This window comes from Culex pipiens, chromosome 2 (genome assembly GCF_016801865.2).
Source record: "Culex pipiens pallens isolate TS chromosome 2, TS_CPP_V2, whole genome shotgun sequence".
NCBI lineage: Eukaryota > Metazoa > Arthropoda > Insecta > Diptera > Culicidae > Culex > Culex pipiens.
In genome coordinates this window covers 98,187,667-98,203,339 of record NC_068938.1, presented here as the reverse complement: position 1 = coordinate 98,203,339, position 15,673 = coordinate 98,187,667, and the positions used below count along the sequence as shown (strand labels likewise).

The 15,673-nt window shown below is 38.1% G+C and overlaps 1 protein-coding gene across 2 annotated transcripts in view; it reads right to left on the bottom strand.

The window, feature by feature from the left end:
• LOC120416872 (zinc transporter 2-like) overlaps nucleotides 1–15,673 on the bottom strand; it is a 144,759-nt gene that overhangs the window by 86,594 nt on the left and 42,492 nt on the right. For both annotated transcript variants that reach the window (XM_039578767.2, XM_039578768.2), the window contains exons 3-4: nucleotides 7,634–7,738; nucleotides 5,303–5,423 (exon numbers count right to left, since the gene is read on the bottom strand). In XM_039578767.2, coding sequence (XP_039434701.1) covers nucleotides 5,303–5,423; nucleotides 7,634–7,738 — 226 coding nt within the window. The remainder of the gene's footprint in view (nucleotides 1–5,302; nucleotides 5,424–7,633; nucleotides 7,739–15,673) is intronic.

Sequence of the window (15,673 nt, the reverse complement as noted above, 5' to 3'; positions counted from 1 at the left end):
CTTTCATACAGTGTTTTTGACTGTTCCAAAGTAATAAATAGCTCAAATTCAAGTGAGCAAGCAACTCTCCATTGTTGATACATCTGAAAATGTTGATTTAATAGCGGAAAACTGCAAAAGTGATGAGAATTGGTCGAACGGCTTAGTGTGATTAGAATGGGTATATTTCCCCTAACTCCTCAATAAAGGCTCAAAACATTTTGCTGTTTTCGGCAAAGATATGTAATTTTATGTCATAAACAACTCTTCAGAACATAGTAGGCCGCTAAAACGCTAACATTTTAAGTTATCACAAAAAAGTGCTTTTTGGACCATTTTTGCAAAACTGGCGTATATCTCGAGTAGATTAAGAGCTCCAAATTTGGCGCCTTCGACCAACCTTCATGAATTTTTCTCCTCTACAACTTTGCCCAAGACACCAAAGCCCTACAACGTCATCCAACAAAGTTAATTATGGTTGACACCCTGGAAGGTCGTCACCCTGTATGTCAATAACTTCAAAAGATAGCCCTTATCAAGTACAACAACTCTTCCGAAGACACCATTTGGCTAGGACGTCAAATAAAATAGTTATCAATTTATTCCACTTAATTTTGCCATTCCGAACCATGTGCAATGGCCACTCCGGGTGTGGCCAATCCTGTCAAAATGGCCATTTTCATTACCAGTATCAAAAACCATGAATTTTGATACCCATATTGCCCCAAGTCGTATGGTTCGATAAACGTCCCCCCGGTAGAACCTTCCCTCAGGGCCATGGCCACTCCGGGTGTGGCCAATCCTGTCAGATGGCCATTTTCATCACCAGTATCTAAAACCATGAGTTTTGATACCCATATTGCCCCAAGTCGTATGGTTCGATAAATGTCCCCCGGTAGAACTTTCCCTCAGGGACATGGCCACTCCGGGTGTGGCCAATCCTGTCAAAATGGCCATTTTCATTACCAGTATCAAAAACCATGAATTTTGATACCTATATTGCCCCAAGTCGTATGGTTCGATAAATCGTCGCCAACATTTCAAAAAGCATCATGTACAAACCATGCGTTTTGAGAAAAACGCCTTTGAACGATGAGCACCCATTTTCAATTCCCATTTTAATATAAAAGCAAAATAAGATGTTTTAATAATAACAAACGATGAAAAACGTTGCTTTTATTGATACTTGATCGTCCAAATTCAATAAAACATAATTTCCGTAATTTTATTTGAGTAAAACAAACATAACTCCTTTTGAAATCACCAACGTCGATATCGCCCTGCTGTCATTGAGGGGGGTGCTTTGTTATGGTTCGTTTTTCTTCGCCGAATGTACATGGCGCTTTGTTCATGTTGCTTTTTTTCGTCACGAGGTTCATGTAGTCTTTTGTTTGACAGGGTGACAGAGCTATATAAACAGGCACTGGTGATGGCAGAGATTTTGTTTATGTTACTTTATTTAAAATCATGATTAAACAGACTTTACTGAAGTAACTTTTGCTCATTTTTGGTGGAGAGGTAGCTTATTAGGAGTACTTTCAGAATATGCAATAACCCAGAAAGTGTCAAAATGTACATGATGCCTTTTGAAATGTTACCATCGAAATGTCCCCCCGGTAGAACCTTCCCTCAGGGCCATGGCCACTCCGGGTGTGGCCAACATCCTACCAGTTTGGTCCCAACCCCATTGCCTTGAATCACTCTGGTTTCCGAGTGACCATTCTAACAATGTTCTTTAGAACAGAATTCCTCCCAAGTTGGTGCACAACCTGTGTCTTTCAATGTGTGTATGTGTGTGTGAGCAATAAAATTACCACCGTCGATCCGTCTCTGACGGATTTTCGGTCAAAACTAACTGTTCAGAGGCTATCTGTTAGCTTATATAGTCCGCATGAAATGTGGCAACAATGGTGCAACATTCTCGCGTGACAGTTCCAAGAAAGCAGGAGACGAGGCAAAATTTGCACCATGTTGCCACATTTCATGCGGACTATATATGCTAACAGATAGCCTCTGAACAGTTAGTTTTGACCGAAAATCCGTCAGAGACGGATCGACGGTGGTAATTTTATTGCTCACATAATGCTAATTAGAATTTATTATTCAGGGTTAAATAAATAGGCAAAAAATTAAAAATTATAAATAAAAATAGCATGATTTTTAGAGTTTTGTACAAAGTTCTTTGTCATATTGGTCATGTAGAACATAACCACCTGCACCTTTTTTTGTTCCCCCCTCGACTTTGACCAGAGGCAAGGGACATAATCTTTGAAAAAATATTTGCAACGGCCTAAAATGCTGAAAAAATCATCAAATAATACTTTTCGATACAGTTTTGGAGTTTGGCACTTCGCTTGGAGGAAAATAACATTTAAACAGATAATCAAGTTGGTTTACTGGAAAATCAAGTAAAAATGTTTTCATTTTTTTTAAATTTCATAAAAAACAGCTCAACTCCTTGCAAAACTTAGATAAGCTGAAATATTTTTATTTTCCTACAGATTTTGCCTTTATTTTCAATTTCCAACTAGTTTTGTTTAGTTTGTCACTTCATATCTGTATCGTTATTAGTAGGGCTAGTGATTTTTTGCGATTTCACGGAAACTTGCCCTTTTGGTAAATACCGTGAAATGCTACGAAATTTTAAATATTCTTAATTGTCAAATTGATACTCAATGTATTTAAAGTTTGATTTTTTTTAATTCAAACATTTAACTAGAGTTTAAACTAGCAATGTGGAAGCAGTTGTAAAATAATTGCATGGCAATTTTAATACTCATTTTTGAAGATATTGTTCATTACAATGTTTTATGAAATACAGAGCATTGAATATAAATTACCAGTCAAAATAGCTCTGGTTGTAAATGCCATTGATAATACAAAGAGTGTTATTGAAAGCATTTTTTAACAAATGAACTTTTTTTATTACATAAAATTAAAAAAAACGTGATAGCACGTATTTCAAAACTGCAATGAATGAAAACGTAAAACAGTTTGAGCTATTTATACAAATAACGAGGAGAAAGGCCAATGGAAATGCAAATCATTCAAGTTTAGATTACATTGTTTAACGCTTATCATGCATTTTAAATCAAATAATGCCTGATAAATCTTATTTTCAAAATTTGAGTTTTAGATCCACAGATCGAAAAAAACGGACACTGTTGGGTTATTCTCATACATTCCTAGATATTTGGCATTTCAATGACTCTGTACTCTCTTGTACTAAGCATGCTGGTTTTCCTATCTAGTTAGCATAAGAGAGCACAGAGGCATCGGTTTGTCATACTTTTTTTTAATGTTAAGCATATAATTTATTTTTGTGCCCTCTCTTGCTGAGCTGAGGGATACATTTTTTAGAAGGGTGCACAGCAGCCTAGAAAGTTGTTGTCTTCTTATTCAAAAATTGTCAAACTTACGGACCCAAAACTGCAACAATGTGATTGTAAAAAGGTCAAGCTTTGTTGAAAATAATTTTGTAGACAGTAATTTTGGAGATGAGCCAAACATTATATCGAAAGTTTCCGTATTTTTGAAGATACGTACTGCCAGAAATCAAAGTGCAAAAAGCTCTGGTTGATGTGTAACGTTAAAAAAAACTTTTGTAGAATTTTTAGCATAAATCGCCTCTTACACAGTGCAATCATGAAATAACTTGATGAAACTATCAGGAGTCATTGAAAATCATCTTTTAAGTGGATTTAATAAATTTTCTGTAATATGAAAATTTTATGATTTTCTAAATGTATGTAGTAACCCCTTAAGGCTCTAAAAAACATCATTGCCGGTCGGCCATTTGGCGGCCATGTTTGTTTTAGAAAAACATTCAAATCTTGATTCAGAATGCATCAAGCATAAAATGGAGTTCTTTGTGTTGTTTGCATTTTACATATAGTGATTAATTTTTCATTTCAATTTGACCCTGAATTCAAAACCGTCATTGACAGTCATTGCCCCAAAAGGACACCATCTACGACCTTAAGTACAGTAAGTTGAAAAAAAAATGATAGCAATTTGCAAAGTTTGTAATTTTGTGGAATTATCAATAATATAATGTCATCAGGGTGCAGTGCGTGGCAGAATGGTTACGCTGTCCGCTTTGTAAGCGGATGATTCTGGGTTCGATTCCCATCTGCTCCAACCTTCCATCGGATGAGGAAGTAAAATGTCGGTCCCGGCCTTGGTTGTTGTTAGGCCGTTAAGTCATTCCAGGTGTAGGAGTCGTCTCCATGCCATAAGTACAAACAACACACCAAACCAAGCCTACTCCGGTGGAATCGCTGGCGGCGGTTGGACTCGCAATCCGAAGGTCGTCAGTTCAAACACTGGGGTGGAAGGTTCCTTGGAGTAGAAAGAGGTTTGGGTGCTCTCCCCATTCAAGCCTTCAGACTCCTAGGTTCGAGCAGAAACTTGCAATAGAGACCACAAAAGACCCGGGGGTCGTTAATGTGGATGGTTTGATTTGAATGTCATCAAGGGTGACATTTGATCTGGGGGTGAGATTGGGTTATACAAATTTCAGTTTTTTTATATGACCCAATCGCACCCCCAGACCCAATGTTACTACTGATGTGGATACTTTTAAAAGCAAATGTTGATGGAATTCTGCCTATTTTTTGCTAAAACACACTCACCGGATACTCAAGAAAGGAAAATAAGTCTTGAACAATTTGTTTTTCACTTACACGTTTTTCCATAGAAAAAGGATATAAGATCAAATCTGATAAATGGATGGATTTTTCTCTGTCTCGTATTATAACGAAGCATATTTTTTTTTTCTTTAATCTCATTCTGGTATCTGCAAAAGATCTATTTCAAAAAACAACAAAGATAGCAATGTGGAAAATGTTTCGTTTTCAAACTTGTTGAGAAAATAAAGATTGCATCACATTAATGCCTTTTAAAAAAAATCGTTTTGTGTACAACAATCTATATTCCAAACATGCCTAGATTGTAGTGTAGATTTTCAGCTATTTTTCCGAATAAATATCCCATTTCCGAATAAATTTCCCATAAAATCGAAAAAAAACTACACTAGACCCCCCGATGATATTTTCTCAGAAAAATGCCTCGTTAAAAAGAATCAATTCAAAACAATTTAAAGCAAAATTAAAAAGATTTTCTTTATAAATCAAAATTTTGACAAATAATATCAACATCAGCTTTCACTTGCTTCAACTTTCCTCCCGTGCGCTCACATCGCGTGGTATCGTTCTCGTCGAGTATAATAAAATTAAAGTAGATGAGCAATTTGCCTCTTTTCGTTGCGTCCCAAACACACTCACTCTCTCTCACTAACCCCCTCACCATAAGCTTTTCTTACCTCTTGGTGGACGGTCTCGCGGCGATCCAAAGCGCGAACAGCGATATCATAAAGCTCGCCAGGTCGGCTAATAAATGCGCTGCATCTGTTGCTATCGCCAGACTGTTGGAGTAGATGCCTCCTGTGGAAAGCAGCAAGAAAAAAAGTGGAAAAAATGAATAGAGGGGGAAAACACGGGATAACGAGAGCATAATGACAAATCAGGCTATCAAGGAGGGAAAACAAGATAAAAAGCTGATACTGGAATGTTTTTTTTAGTCTTGCCTCTTTTTCAAGAAGACATAAAAGCTCACATTTAGGTGATCGATAGCAGCTAGCAGGAAAGCAACTGGTGCCATTTTAGTTGAATTTGGAAGCAAATGTCAGGACATTACAGAAGGAAATATCTTGGGACATTTGTCACTGGTAGGGCGTCCAATTTTCCCGGGTTTTGAATTTCCCGGGAAACGGGAAAAATATTTTTGGAATCCCGGGAATTCCCGGGATCCCGGGAAATTTTTGAAACAGTCATAAAATCTATGTTTTCATTATATTGGTTAAGTTTTCAAGCTTAAAATCATAGAATAAGCTAAAACATTTTAATTGGTGATAAACTACAGTTCAATCGAAACAAGGACAGCAGTTTTTAGATAGCTTAAAAGAAAATTAAAATTGATTATTTTTTATCTCTGTTGTGCTTTTGATTTTAAATTAACCACAATTTTTAGTATTTTGTGATTCAAAATGGATATGTCTTTTATAAATATATTTCTTTCATTAATTTTTTTATATGACGTGACTACAAAAGCCTGAAAAATTTCTTTGAAAATGTAATAAAAAGCAAGAAGCGAAAAAAAATAAAATGATACCGGTCAATGTAAAATTTTAGATAGGTTTTGCATATAAAAAAAAACATATTTAAAAAATTATCTTTGAGTTACTACCGCCAACTTTAAAAACTCGAAACAACAGTCTGAACAGTTACAGGAAATTTTAGAGCAATAAATTTGGAAATCGGAGAACTAATTGTTTTGTTCTGTTCCTGATTAACGAAGTAAATTAAAACATTATGGAAAAAGGGAATCAACAGCTGTCTTAATTCAATGAAAAATTAATTTCTATGATTTTTTTCAATTTCAAAATCATAAATATACGTAAATATAATACGCAGTCTTTGAAAAATATTTAAAATTAAAAATAATATATTTAAAGCGCTAGGCATTATGTAAACTAAAATTTTAACAATTTTCCTTAATAAGCCAAATGAATGCTGATATATGCCGAATAATCTTAATGCTTTAAAATTCTTATCGATTACTAAGAATTCAAGTTGTTATTTATTTCCCCAACCAAATATGAATGTCTAGAATAAAATTTGTTTTTTCTTCGATTTCGGGAATTCCCGGGACAAATTATAAAAAATCCCGGGATTCGGGAATTCCCGGTTTTGGAAAAATCCCGGGATTTTTGTCCCGGGAATTCCCGGGATGGACGCACTAGTCACTGGAAATTTCTTTTTCTAGAACTAAATTTTCAGAGTTGTTATAAAAGTGTTTGAAAGTTCATAAATAATCACTATTTTTTTAACAAATGCCCGATTCAAAGTTGAACATTCTATCGACGAACATCAACTTAGTCATTCGCTAAAGACAGGGAGGACAAAGTTGCAGAAACTTTATTGTTTTGTATTTTATTTGTTAAATTTCCTGCTGTTGCGTGAAGCCAACTTTACTTTGATTGCTTTTATGATCATCCATACGGAAACTTAACCAAGTTACAACCTTTTCTGTTAGGGTAAGCAATGGTATTATGGCATAAGTGGCACACTTTAATTTGAAATTATAAATTCATTTTTGCTGAAATTTGCTGAAATTGAGTCCTGAGCTATGGATTATCATAATTCGTTTGTATCATATACACAACCCTACAAGATTTTTAATAAGAAATAGGTAAATGATTATGTTAATATTTTGCTATCTGAAATCATTCATGTACACACTTTCTTTATTTGGTCTCAACTAAGTCCTTTTAAAATGATGATATTTTTAACAAATAGGCTTTTCCAGAAATATTTAATTTTTAAGACGTTTTTGGAAATATAAAAAAATATATTTACAGGTCTGAGACTTTTGAAAATTTTCGAGTATTTAAGGGAAAATGGCAGGCTCTCAAATATTTCTTACTATCGCAAATGTCAATTTTTGCCATTTGATATAATCTATGCTTTGAAAAACTTTCCATAATATCAGTAAAAGAATTAAGGTCAGATAATTCAACGTTACCCTAATAAACACCCGGAACGAAGCCCGGGACTAACTATAGAGCTTTCATAACAACGGCCAAATTAGTTACCTATTATCTCCGCTATCATGAAGATGACGCACAGTATGCTGGCCAGAATTAATTTCTTCCTGGCGATCTTATCAATCCCGTCGAGTCGTGGCCGGTGACAATGCGCTGAAAATAGAAAGAGAGAGAGAGAGCCAGTGAGAAAGGGAAAACCATGGCGAAATTGAAAAAGAAAAGCCCCGAGGAGGGACACGTGGCGAGGGAATCCTCGCGAAAAACCAGCGCAAGAACATTTCAGCGCTTGCCAATCGGGGCGTGAAAATATTATTATGCAACTACTAGTACCGCGGAAACGGGGTTCTTGTAGAGTGAATTTGGATTGATTGAATTTTTCAGAATATTTTTTCAAGCTTAAAATAAGTATTCAAAATAAAAAAAGGTGCAGGTGGTTATGTTCTACATGACCAATATGACAAAGAACTTTGTACAAAACTCTAAAAATCATGCTATTTTTATTTATAATTTTTAATTTTTTGCCTATTTATTTAACCCTGAATAATAAATTCTAATTAGCATTATGTGAGCAATAAAATTACCACCGTCGATCCGTCTCTGACGGATTTTCGGTCAAAACTAACTGTTCAGAGGCTATCTGTTAGCATATATAGTCCGCATGAAATGTGGCAACATGGTGCAAATTTTGCCTCGTCTCCTGCTTTCTTGGAACTGTCACGCGAGAATGTTGCACCATTGTTGCCACATTTCATGCGGACTATATAAGCTAACAGATAGCCTCTGAACAGTTAGTTTTGACCGAAAATCCGTCAGAGACGGATCGACGGTGGTAATTTTATTGCTCACACACACATACACACATTGAAAGACACAGGTTGTGCACCAACTTGGGAGGAATTCTGTTCTAAAGAACATTGTTAGAATGGTCACTCGGAAACCAGAGTGATTCAAGGCAATGGGGTTGGGACCAAACTGGTAGGATGTTGGCCACACCCGGAGTGGCCATGGCCCTGAGGGAAGGTTCTACCGGGGGGACATTTCGATGGTAACATTTCAAAAGGCATCATGTACATTTTGACACTTTCTGGGTTATTGCATATTCTGAAAGTACTCCTAATAAGCTACCTCTCCACCAAAAATGAGCAAAAGTTACTTCAGTAAAGTCTGTTTAATCATGATTTTAAATAAAGTAACATAAACAAAATCTCTGCCATCACCAGTGCCTGTTTATATAGCTCTGTCACCCTGTCAAACAAAAGACTACATGAACCTCGTGACGAAAAAAAGCAACATGAACAAAGCGCCATGTACATTCGGCGAAGAAAAACGAACCATAACAAAGCACCCCCCTCAATGACAGCAGGGCGATATCGACGTTGGTGATTTCAAAAGGAGTTATGTTTGTTTTACTCAAATAAAATTACGGAAATTATGTTTTATTGAATTTGGACGATCAAGTATCAATAAAAGCAACGTTTTTCATCGTTTGTTATTATTAAAACATCTTATTTTGCTTTTATATTAAAATGGGAATTGAAAATGGGTGCTCATCGTTCAAAGGCGTTTTTCTCAAAACGCATGGTTTGTACATGATGCTTTTTGAAATGTTGGCGACGATTTATCGAACCATACGACTTGGGGCAATATAGGTATCAAAATTCATGGTTTTTGATACTGGTAATGAAAATGGCCATTTTGACAGGATTGGCCACACCCGGAGTGGCCATGTCCCTGAGGGAAAGTTCTACCGGGGGACATTTATCGAACCATACGACTTGGGGCAATATGGGTATCAAAACTCATGGTTTTAGATACTGGTGATGAAAATGGCCATCTGACAGGATTGGCCACACCCGGAGTGGCCATGGCCCTGAGGGAAGGTTCTACCGGGGGGACGTTTATCGAACCATACGACTTGGGGCAATATGGGTATCAAAATTCATGGTTTTTGATACTGGTAATGAAAATGGCCATTTTGACAGGATTGGCCACACCCGGAGTGGCCATTGCACATGGTTCGGAATGGCAAAATTAAGTGTAATAAATTGATAACTATTTTATTTGACGTCCTAGCCAAATGGTGTCTTCGGAAGAGTTGTTGTACTTGATAAGGGCTATCTTTTGAAGTTATTGACATACAGGGTGACGACCTTCCAGGGTGTCAACCATAATTAACTTTGTTGGATGACGTTGTAGGGCTTTGGTGTCTTGGGCAAAGTTGTAGAGGAGAAAAATTCATGAAGGTTGGTCGAAGGCGCCAAATTTGGAGCTCTTAATCTACTCGAGATATACGCCAGTTTTGCAAAAATGGTCCAAAAAGCACTTTTTTGTGATAACTTAAAATGTTAGCGTTTTAGCGGCCTACTATGTTCTGAAGAGTTGTTTATGACATAAAATTACATATCTTTGCCGAAAACAGCAAAATGTTTTGAGCCTTTATTGAGGAGTTAGGGGAAATATACCCATTCTAATCACACTAAGCCGTTCGACCAATTCTCATCACTTTTGCAGTTTTCCGCTATTAAATCAACATTTTCAGATGTATCAACAATGGAGAGTTGCTTGCTCACTTGAATTTGAGCTATTTATTACTTTGGAACAGTCAAAAACACTGTATGAAAGCTGTAATTCATGATCAAAGTGTTGATAGGCCGATAATAGAAATAGGCTGAGAAAGGGTATAGTTCCCCTATAACCATTTTTAAGTGATTTTGAGCCTATTTTCAAGTTGCAATGTTTTCAAAATGGCGCATTTTGGCGCAAAACCGAACAATGCACCTGAAAGTACACACTTTCAACTACATTTCCTGAAAATATCTCCTTGTATATATTTTTAGATATCTCAATTTGAATTTGCCGATTTTTAATCAATTTATTTATAAATGTTATTCGAAATCATAATGAATACATGGTGAAAATCGGTAAATTGAAAGGTAAATTGATCGATTTTTATGGAAATTACATTGTCTATGAAAAAATACGACAACCTTTCCAGAGTGACCACATAGAAAAGGAAATACTTAATTTTAAATACGAACAATTATTTAAAATTTTTGCTTACATTATTTTTGGGAAAAACATGTATTTATTCATAATTTTAAAATGTAAGCATGAACAATGTTTTACTGCGGGCGTCAATAATTAGAGTTCACGTGCGGTGATACGACCGCAAGATAATGGTCGCATGACAGCCGCAAGACAACCGCAGAACAAATTTTTGGCTGTTGTCAAAGGTTGCCTGGAGTTTTGAGCTGACTTTTTGGAAAATATTGAAAACAAACCAAGTTGACAGCCAAATCAACCAGAATTTCAGTTCAACTTGCTGATTTTTACACTGCGGTAATAAGGCGGCAATAATCTCCTGTCACTCACAGCGAAGGAGAAACGTGATTTTATCTCGCAATAAGCAATATTAAAATCGATCAATTTACCCTTTCAATTTACCGATTATTACCACGTTTCAATAAGATTTCGCTTTAAAATTATAAATAAATTGATAAATACCGTCAAATTCAAATTGAGATACAGTGGACTCTCTCGTTGTCGATATTGAAGGGACCGTCGAGAGCAGGAGTTATGAAATTATAGAACAAAAAATCAAAGCAATCTATTTGATGGGACTGAAAAATTTATTGACAGCTGGAGTAATATTGATATCAAGAAGATCGACAACGAGAGAGTCCACTGTATCTCTAAATCGACACCGATAGACACGGAGATATTTTCAGAAAATGTAGTTGAAAGTGTGTACTTTCATGTGCATTGTTCGGTTTTGCGCCAAAGTTCGCCATTTCGAAAACATTGCAACTTAAAAATATGCTCAAAATCACTTACAAATGGTTATAACTCCTCAATAAAGGCTCACAACATTTTGCTGTCTTGGGCAAAGATGTGTAATTTTATGTCATAAATAACTCTTCAGAACATAGTAGGCCGCTAAAACGCTAACATTTTAAGTTATCACAAAAAAGTGCTTTTTGGACCATTTTTGCAAAAATGACGTAGTAGATTAAGAGCTACAAATTTGGCGCCTTTGACAAACTTTCATGAAATTTTCTCCTCTACAACTTTGCGCAATACACCAAAGCCCTACAACGTCATCCAACAGAGTTAGTTTTTGGTTGACACCCTGGAAGGTCGTCGCCCTGTATGTCAATAACTTTAAAAGATAGCCCTTATCAAGTACAACAACTCTTCCGAAGACACCATTTGGCTAGGAGGTCAAATAAAGGAGTAATCAATTTATTCAAATGCCCTGAGGGAAGGTTTTACCGGGGGGATATTTATCGAACCATATAAATTGGGGCAATATGGGTATCAAAATTCATGGTTTTTGATACTGGTAATGAAAATGGACATTTTGGCAGGATTGGCCTCAACCGAAGTGGCCATGGCCCTGGGGAAGGTTCTACCGGGGACATTTATCGAACCATACGACTTGGGACGGTACCAAAAACCATGAATTTTGATACCCATATTGTCCCAAGTCGTATGGTTCGATAAATGTCCCCCCGGTAGAACCTTCCCTCAGGGCCATGGCCACTCCGGGTGTGGCCAATCCTATCAAAATGGCCATTTTCATCACCAGTATCAAAAACCATGAATTTTGACACCCATATTGCCCCAAGTCGTATGGTTCGATAAATGTCCCCCCGGTAGAACCTTCCCTCAGGGCCATGGCCACTCCGGGTGTGGCCAATCCTGTCAAAATGGCCATTTTCATCACCAGTATCAAAAACCATGAATTTTGATACCCATATTGCCCCAAGTCGTATGGTTCGATAAACGTCCCCCCGGTAGAACCTTCCCTCAGGGCCATGGCCACTCCGGGTGTGGCCAATCCTGTCAAAATGGCCATTTTCATCACCAGTATCAAAAACCATGAATTTTGATACCCATATTGCCCCAAGTCGTATGGTTCAATAAATGTCCCCCCGGTAGAACCTTCCCTCAGGGCCATGGCCACTCCGGGTGTGGCCAATCCTGTCAAAATGGCCATTTTCATTACCAGTATCAAAAACCATGAATTTTGATACCCATATTGCCCCAAGTCGTATGGTTCAATAAATGTCCCCCAGGCAGAACCTTCCCTCAGGGCCATGGCCACTCCGGGTGTGGCCAATCCTGTCAAAATGGCCATTTTCATTACCAGTATCAAAAACCATGAATTTTGATACCCATATTGCCCCAAGTCGTATGGTTCAATAAATGCCCCCCCGGTAGAACCTTTCCTCAGGGCCATGGCCACTCCGGGTGTGGCCAATCCTGTCAAAATGGCCATTTTCATTACCAGTATCAAAAACCATGAATTTTGATACCCATATTGCCCCAAGTCCTATGGTTCAATAAATGCCCCCCGGTAGAACCTTCCCTCAGGGCCATGGCCACTCCGGGTGTGGCCAATCCTATCAAAATGGCCATTTTCATCACCAGTATCAAAAACCATGAATTTTGACACCCATATTGCCCCAAGTCGTATGGTTCGATAAATATCCCCCCGGTAGAACCTTTCCTCAGGGCCATGGCCACTCCGGGTGTGGCCAATCCTGTCAAAATGGCCATTTTCATTACCAGTATCAAAAACCATGAATTTTGATACCCATATTGCCCCAAGTCGTATGGTTCAATAAATGTCCCCCCGGTAGAACCTTTCCTCAGGGCCATGGCCACTCCGGGTGTGGCCAATCCTGTCAAAATGGCCATTTTCATTACCAGTATCAAAAACCATGAATTTTGATACCCATATTGCCCCAAGTCGTATGGTTCAATAAATGCCCCCCGGTAGAACCTTCCCTCAGGGCCATGGCCACTCCGGGTGTGGCCAATCCTATCAAAATGGCCATTTTCATCACCAGTATCAAAAACCATGAATTTTGACACCCATATTGCCCCAAGTCGTATGGTTCGATAAATATCCCCCCGGTAGAACCTTTCCTCAGGGCCATGGCCACTCCGGGTGTGGCCAATCCTGTCAAAATGGCCATTTTCATTACCAGTATCAAAAACCATGAATTTTGATACCCATATTGCCCCAAGTCGTATGGTTCAATAAATGTCCCCCCGGTAGAACCTTCCTTCAGGGCCATGGCCACTCCGGGTGTGGCCAATCCTGTCAAAATGGCCATTTTCATTACCAGTATCAAAAACCATGAATTTTGATACCCATATTGCCCCAAGTCGTATGGTTCAATAAATGTCCCCCCGGTAGAACCTTCCCTCAGGGCCATGGCCACTCCGGGTGTGGCCAATCCTGTCAAAATGGCCATTTTCATCACCAGTATCAAAAACCATGAATTTTGATACCCATATTGCCCCAAGTCGTATGGTTCGATAAATCTCCCCCCGGTAGAACCTTCCCTCAGGGCCATGGCCACTCCGGGTGTGGCCAACATCCTACCAGTTTGGTCCCAACCCCATTGCATTGAATCATTCTGGTTTCCGAGTGACCATTCTAACAATGTTCTTTAGAACAGAATTCCTCCCAAGGTGGTGCACAACCTGTGTCTTTCAATGTGTGTATGTGTATGTGAGCAATAAAATTACCACCGACTGTTCAGAGGCTATCTGTTAGCTTATATAGTCCGCATGAAATGTGGCAACATGGTGCAAATTTTGCCTCGTCTCCTGCTTTCTTGGAACTGTCACGCGAGAATGTTGCACCATTGTTGCCACACTTCATTCGTTGCTGACCCCTTCCGCAGTACCAAGCATGCAACATTTTCGTAACGCGCGACATTTTTCGTTTTTCTGGATTGACACCTCACCAGAATAGAGCCCTTAGGACAAAGTTCTTTGTCAAAATATGATTAGAGGGTTTTAAGTTTGATAAGTCATGTTTTTTTAATGTCTGTCTGCTCGATTTACTGTTCACATCTATACTAAAATTAGCTAAATACAGTAATCTATCAGAAAACTCTTTCTAAGATTTTAAAAACATTTACAAGACTTTTTGATTTATTTTTAGTTCAAATTGCCCTTTTTTCTTGTCTGAACTAAACCCAAAAAACTCAATTAGAAAAGGAACTTTAAAATGAGAATCTGTTCAATGTGTATCCTACCATTAGAAATATCGCATAATTAGCTTGATAACAAACGATTAATCCAATCAATTTATGTATTTATTTTTAAATTTATTAAGATTTTATGATTCCAAAACATCATAAAGTATTAAAAATTATAAAATATTTACACTTCAAACTCAAATTTATGACTTCCTAGCCCACGACAGAGAAATCCTTACAATTCAATTTCAAAAATTGAGATGAATGTGCCCCTTCCAGAACCTTGCTGAAGCCGTTTCCACCGCCACCACAACCAAGATGAATGATGTGCCAGAAAAGGGTTTTTCGCAAACAACTTTTCGCCTACTGGAAAGCTGCTGTTTACCACCGCAGGCAGATCTTGCAAAAACTTCACACCACATCCATCGTCGTCGTCCTGACCGTCACCAACGAGAGAGTCATCGTCGTTCGAAGAAATCGAGAAGAGATTACGCGGCTCGATTTGGCCCCGACAACGCAAACAACAAACATCGCCCACTTGGCCTCCTTCAAGGAGGGGAAGGACTTCCGAGGGGGGGGGGATCATAAATCATATCCTTGAACTTTGAACTGGTTGTGTTGATGTAGTTGCAGTTCGAGCTTTGCTGACGAGGTTGGGTTTGTTGGATCGCTTCGCCTCACACTCTCTCAGTGGTGATGATGATGAAGAGCAAGTTTACAACAACTTAATCACTCCTGGGGTGCCCCACTGAACGACTTGTACATGTTGCTAGCAACTGGGACTTGGTGACGAACTGGTGGACTAGGCTAGTTCAGTTGGAGCAGGAACGTATTTCAGGGTAATTTCCAATTTACATAAATATTGAAGGTTTGCAATAATACTCACATTTAAATTTTGTATTGAAAAAAATATAAAAAAAAGAAATAATTTATCATAAATCTCACCAATTCCTAGATTCCGTCCTTGGCTACAGAGCCAAGCTTCCATGACCAACAGAAGAAAGTGTCCTACTCAGCGGTGTGGCAGCGGCGGTCAATTCATTATGGTTTAATTCAGAGCGTCGAGAGGGTGTGGTTTTGAAGCAGC